Consider the following 5,822-nt stretch of genomic DNA (forward strand, 5'->3'; position numbering starts at 1 on the left):
AGCCCGGCCGGTGTGTGTCCCACACACACACACACACACACACACACACACACACACACACACAGATGCTGTCATAAATCTTAGTTGAATGTTCCAGAATGACTGAACCACAGATGAACTATCAAATGGCCAAACACAACAAACAGCTCTGCGGCCTGTTTATCAGCTCAGTTCAGCCTAATCAATCACACACACACACCCCCCCCCCCATGGGACGGAGTGTGCAGAGTTTAAGTTTCATGTGTTCAGGAGAAAAGCTCCCAATGAGTTCACCCTCTGGAGCCAATAACATCTGACAAGAAATATAACTTACACACACACATAAGGAATAACCAGGTTTAGAGATGAACTGATTCTCATTCAATTCATTATCATAATAAGATTCTTTGCATCACAACTCCTCCTCCTCCTCCTCCTCCTCCTCCTCCTCACTGTGTGAACCTCGACCCCACAGACATGGAGCTCACGTTGAATCCTTCAGAGTAACTTTCTCCTCCAGAGGACGTCATCATCAAACAGAGGCTGCAGAACCTCATAGAGAACCTGTCTGTTTTTAAGGTTCCTTCAGTCTGTCAGTGATCCACTGATAGTCTGAACATCCAGGGGTTCGTCCTCTGCAGGCAGGAGCTGCTGTCTGAACATCCAGGGGTTCGTCCTCTGCAGGCAGGAGCTGCTGTCTGAACATCCAAGGGTTCGTCCTCTGCAGACAGGAGCTGCTGTCTGCTGGTTCATCCTCTGCAGGCAGGAGCTGCTGTCTGAACATCCAGGGGTTCGTCCTCTGCAGACAGGAGCTGCTGTCTGAACATCCAGGGGTTCGTCCTCTGCAGACAGGAGCTGCTGTCTGAACATCCAGGGGTTCGTCCTCTGCAGACAGGAGCTGCTGTCTGCTGGTTCATCCTCTGCAGGCAGGAGCTGCTGTCTGAACATCCAGGGGTTCGTCCTCTGCAGACAGGAGCTGCTGTCTGAACATCCAGGGGTTCATCCCCTGCAGACAGGAGCTGCTGTCTGAACATCCAGGGGTTCATCCCCTGCAGACAGGAGCACATGTACAATGATGGAGACTAAACATCGGTAGTAGTGCAGAGAGTGAGACACTGCTGTGGTTTTACATGTCATGAGTGTGTGATGTCACCTGTGTCACCTGTATCACCTGTGTCACCTGTGTCACCTGTGTCACCTGTGTCACCTGTGTCTCCAGGTGACCAGCCCTTTCCCTGCCTGGCAGCGTACGGAGCATCTAAAGCAGCTCTCAACCTCTTCATCAACACTCTGCGACATGAGCTGGAGCCCTGGGGGGTCAGAGTGTCCACCATCCTGCCCTCCTCATACAAAACAGGTAACCCCTGCACACCTGCACAGGCAACCGACCGAAGCTTAAAGTTAGCAATAATACATGTGCAACATCCGGGTAGACTTTCAAAATAAAGCTCCCTTACTGCTGCTGGGCGGTCAGGAGTGCTGCTGGTACCGCTTTGGGCCTCCTGCTGAGGACAGAACTCTGTTAACGAGGAGCACATGTGGACCGACCAGCTGCCTTCACACACTCAAACTGCAAATTGCTGACTTTGCTGAATTTGAAGCTCCCACAGGATGGATGGATGTGATTAGAGGGCTGGGGCCGAGAGACGAAGAGTCACACTGTTCACTACTCCAACTCCTCCATGTTAGTGATTCACTCTGAACTGCAGCTGTTGTGTTCAGGAGCCTCAGTTACAGGAGAACTTTTTTCTGCAAACACACCAGACTACATTCATTTTACCTCCCAGAAGAGGAGCTGCTGGTCTGCTGCTGCCTCCATCAGTCTGACTGGGCCACTGAGTGACTCTGGTGTTTTAAAGGCTCAGTCTAATTGCAGCCATTTTAGCTGAGGTGATCTACTGGACCAATTCCAACACTTTTACTACCTCCCAGTCACTCAGACACCAGGATGTGGACACAGAGGACCAGGGTTAGGAGCACTAGAGTAACGCTACAGGTCTTGAGCTACAGGTATGAGGCTCCTCAGCAGAGCGTAGAGAGAGTGATGGCTGATTGGATGCAGCAGCGCTGGTGTAAACAGCACACTTTATCCTGCTGTTCTCACTTTAATCCTGAAGGAACAGGTTTGTGTTCGGAGCCTTAATCCTGCCATTACTCTGTGGGCTTGTGAAGCAGCGGTTTGGCCGGCGGCCGACCGAGCCGATGAACTTTATTCAGACTTTGTGTTGACGCCGTGCTCGCTGCTCACAGAGCAGACAGGAACGTTTAGAGGAAAAGGACTAAAATCAAACCACAGACTGGAGGCTCCACACATATCACACATCTCCAATGAAGGACACCATCAGGGTGCACTGTGGGAAATGTAGGCTTTGTGGTGCCTCTAGTAGTCACTGTAGAGTCACTGATACTAAACAATGTTCATTTAATTTTTAGGATTTATTTCTATCTACTGAATTCTTTTATTTTCTGAAGATAAACAATATCCAGCACAGTAACATAAACTCACTGATGACTGATGACTGGTGGAGCAGCAGCTCTAAAATCCCTGTTTTAGTGAATGTAGTCTGGTGTGTGTGCTGTTTGTGGTTAAACCAAAAGGATCTTCCAGGTCTCTCTCTGTAGGGATCCTTTCCATGATGCTGTCAGACAGAATCTGCAGTGTTTCCTGTGAACCGTCGATGTTGTTGCCGTGGTAACCCAGCACTGTCTCCACAGGTCAGTCCAGTAACCACGCCTACTGGGAGCAGCAGCACAAACAGCTGCTGCAGAGTTTGTCTCCGGCGCTGCTCGAAGAGTACGGCGAGGACTACGTGGCCGAGACCAAGGAACTGTTCCAGAGCCACGCCCGCCAGGCCAACCCTGATCTCAGCCCTGTCGTCGATGCCATTGTCCAGGCGCTGCTGTCGCCGCAGCCGCAGGTGCGTTACTTCGCTGGGCCCGGCATCGGCCTCATGTACTTCATCCACAGCTACTGCCCCTTCAGCATCAGCAACCGCTTCCTCCAGAAACTGTTTGTGAAGAAGAAGCTGATGCCGCGCGCCTTGAGGAAGCAGTCTGGCTTCGACCTGAACCTCAGCCTCCACAACAACAATAACAACAACAACAACGAGGAGGAGAAAGCGGTAGCTGTGAGGCCGTAGAGCGCCCAGAGCGTCCGCCCTGCAGCCATAGAGGACCACGTCTGTAACGCACTCATAGAGCTGTACCCCGTCCGTCTGTATGTGGTGTTTTAATCTGTCGAAGGGATCATAGAGATGCACCAAAATGGTTTCTGTTTGTTTCTGTATTGTCTGGCCTCGTGACACCCCCCCACCCCCCCGTGGACAGCAAGGACACACCTGAGGTCAGGGGGCAGGGTCTTGGAGGGTTAGCGGCGCAGCCACAGGACAATCAGAGAACACTTCACCTCTGTCAGAGATCAGCTGTACTGTAAACATACCGACGCACACCGACTTCATGTGCCTTCATCACAGACGGATTAAATATGGCGGCACCACAGCAGCTCGTTCCAACGGTGCAGAGAAAAAACGCCAAACAGACGCAGACAGACGGCTTTAAACTGGGTTTGTGTATATAGATGGCTCACGTTTCTGAGCTTGAGTCACTTCCTCCCTGACAGCCTTGATGCTGATTTGTCAAGACCCAGTGACATCACAGACTCCCAAATCCAGCAGCCCAGCTCTGGCTGCCGACTCCGGCCCACGGCTGAGCAGATGAATGTCATAAGCCGGCATGGCAGCCGTGTCTGGGCTGGCCCATATCTGGCCCTAGCCAGCCCAGCTAAAGCTTCCTGGTCTGAGTTTGACCCACTGTAGGCGAGGAGCACCTGGTCAGACCAGGAAGTCGCTCTTAAAATTGTGTCCTCCAGACATATTTGGTGCTGGAGGCTCGGTGATGGCCTTCAGGTTCCTCACATCATGCTGAGGACACACAGCTAATAAAAGCTTCTTCAGATCCCCTTCCAATCACAGCCCTGCTCTTTACAACCTGTTTTCACTCCCAACACATCAAATATGGCGACTTGTCGTCAGTTTCCCCCGAGCGTGAGTTTTCTACATGCAGGACTCTGTGATCATGTTAGTGCTAATCAATATTCAACGTCTGGTTAGACTTTCAAAATAAAACAAAATGAAGCATTTCAGTTTTATGAGTTGTGGACTTGCAGGAAAGGACGAAGGCAGGTTGCCTTTGTTGTCATGGTAACAGTTGTCAGGTGAAACAGTTGCAGTTTGGTTAGGTTTAGGTATAGAGACTACTTTGTTAGGTTTAGGAAAAGATGGCAATTTGGGATGTTTCATAAGTTAAAATAAGTCAGCCTTGGTGTTTCACAGGGGACATGTCTCCGTGGTAACAGGCCCGGTTCCTCCCTACGTGGACTTCTCTCGCTCTTTATACGCCCGAAATACACCTGACATCAAAACATGACGCTGGAGGGAAGCGAGCGTGAGAACAGGTTGTTCATCAAAGCTTGTCATGATCACAGCGAGGCGTGGAAGGCCGCATCCCCTTTAGTTTTAGATAAATGAGGAAACGAGATGGCTGACTAATGATAAAGATAAAGTACACTCTTATGGCAACTCCAGAGATAGACATGAAGCAAACAACTGAAGAAAATATAGATATAAACATAAACAGAAGCATTATGTACACAGTAATACAGCAGCAGGATTAAACTCGTCTTGGATCTATTTATGAATCATGTCCATCAGAAAATCATTGATCATTGATAATTTGAGTCTGTTTGGCGCCTCCCGGCAGCTGAAGGCTGAATATCTCCACGGAGTCAGACTCCACCCGTGTGGTGCGTCAGAAGCCTCGAAACGAGCGCGCTCAGTGAAACGAGCTACTGTGGTGACGTCGCCGTCCACGATCCTACTGAACATGTTTCCGATAGCAACATGTTCCGAAGATACACGACACTGATTCTGAGTGTGTGTGTTCCACCTGTTTGTTTTCTGCAGCAGGACGCCGACAGGAACCAGAACACTCCGGATCCTTTCTTAAAACAAAAGCACACATTCAGTTTGATGTTCTCTTGTTTGTTTTATTCTAACAAAACCAAAATGTAGACACTTTATTATTTGATTTTATAAATGGGGGCTGGGGGGGGTCTGCCCATCAAAGGGTTAGTTTATAGTTATAGTTAAAAAAGTGTAGTTTCAATACTAAACAGGAAATAAACCTGTGACCCTTTTCATGAAACTATACTTTTAACTTCAACTTTACTCCCCAGGCAGGACTCTGTCTGTGTCCTGAAGCACAGACGGGCTCTGACTGTGTCCTGAAGCACAGACGGGCTCTGACTGTGTCCTGGAGCACAGACGGGCTCTGACTGTGTCCTGGAGCACAGACGGGCTCTGACTGTGTCCTGGAGCACAGACGGGCTCTGACTGTGTCCTGAAGCACAGACGGGCTCTGTCTGTGTCCTGGAGCACAGACGGGCTCTGACTGTGTCCTGGAGCACAGACGGGCTCTGACTGTGTCCTGAAGCACTGTGACATTTCTGTAATGTGTCCTTGTTTCATCATATCAAACCCGTCCAACCTTTAACCACCAGCCGCAGATCTATCCAGAATTTTCCAGATTTTTCCAGATCCGTCCAGATTTATCCAGATTTATCCAGATTTGTTGGACATTCAGAAATCTGTGCTATCTGAAATGTTACATTTGGTCACATGAGGTTCAGTGTCATCGGTTAGTGAAACCCTGACGTGCGATTGATTTGCTGACTCGTCGGGTCAGAAGTGGTGTGACAGGAGCAGTCGATCCCATCAGGTCGGTCTGGTGACGATGAACCTGACGCTTGTCGTCATGTTGGAGGTGTGAGCGCAAACAGTGTCCTG

At 49.7% G+C, this 5,822-nt stretch overlaps 1 protein-coding gene across 1 annotated transcript in view; it reads left to right on the forward strand.

The window, feature by feature from the left end:
- hsd11b2 (hydroxysteroid (11-beta) dehydrogenase 2) overlaps window positions 1-3,119 on the forward strand; it is an 18,537-nt gene extending 15,418 nt beyond the window's left edge. Inside the window, exons 3-5 of the mRNA XM_070831152.1 lie at window positions 1-10; window positions 1,199-1,336; window positions 2,695-3,119. The exon at window positions 1-10 is cut by the window's left edge and continues 176 nt beyond it. Coding sequence (XP_070687253.1) covers window positions 1-10; window positions 1,199-1,336; window positions 2,695-3,119 — 573 coding nt within the window. The remainder of the gene's footprint in view (window positions 11-1,198; window positions 1,337-2,694) is intronic.
- The last annotated feature ends 2,703 nt before the right edge of the window (window positions 3,120-5,822 follow it).

This window comes from Pempheris klunzingeri, chromosome 1 (assembly GCF_042242105.1).
Source record: "Pempheris klunzingeri isolate RE-2024b chromosome 1, fPemKlu1.hap1, whole genome shotgun sequence".
In the NCBI taxonomy this organism is placed as follows: domain Eukaryota; kingdom Metazoa; phylum Chordata; class Actinopteri; order Acropomatiformes; family Pempheridae; genus Pempheris; species Pempheris klunzingeri.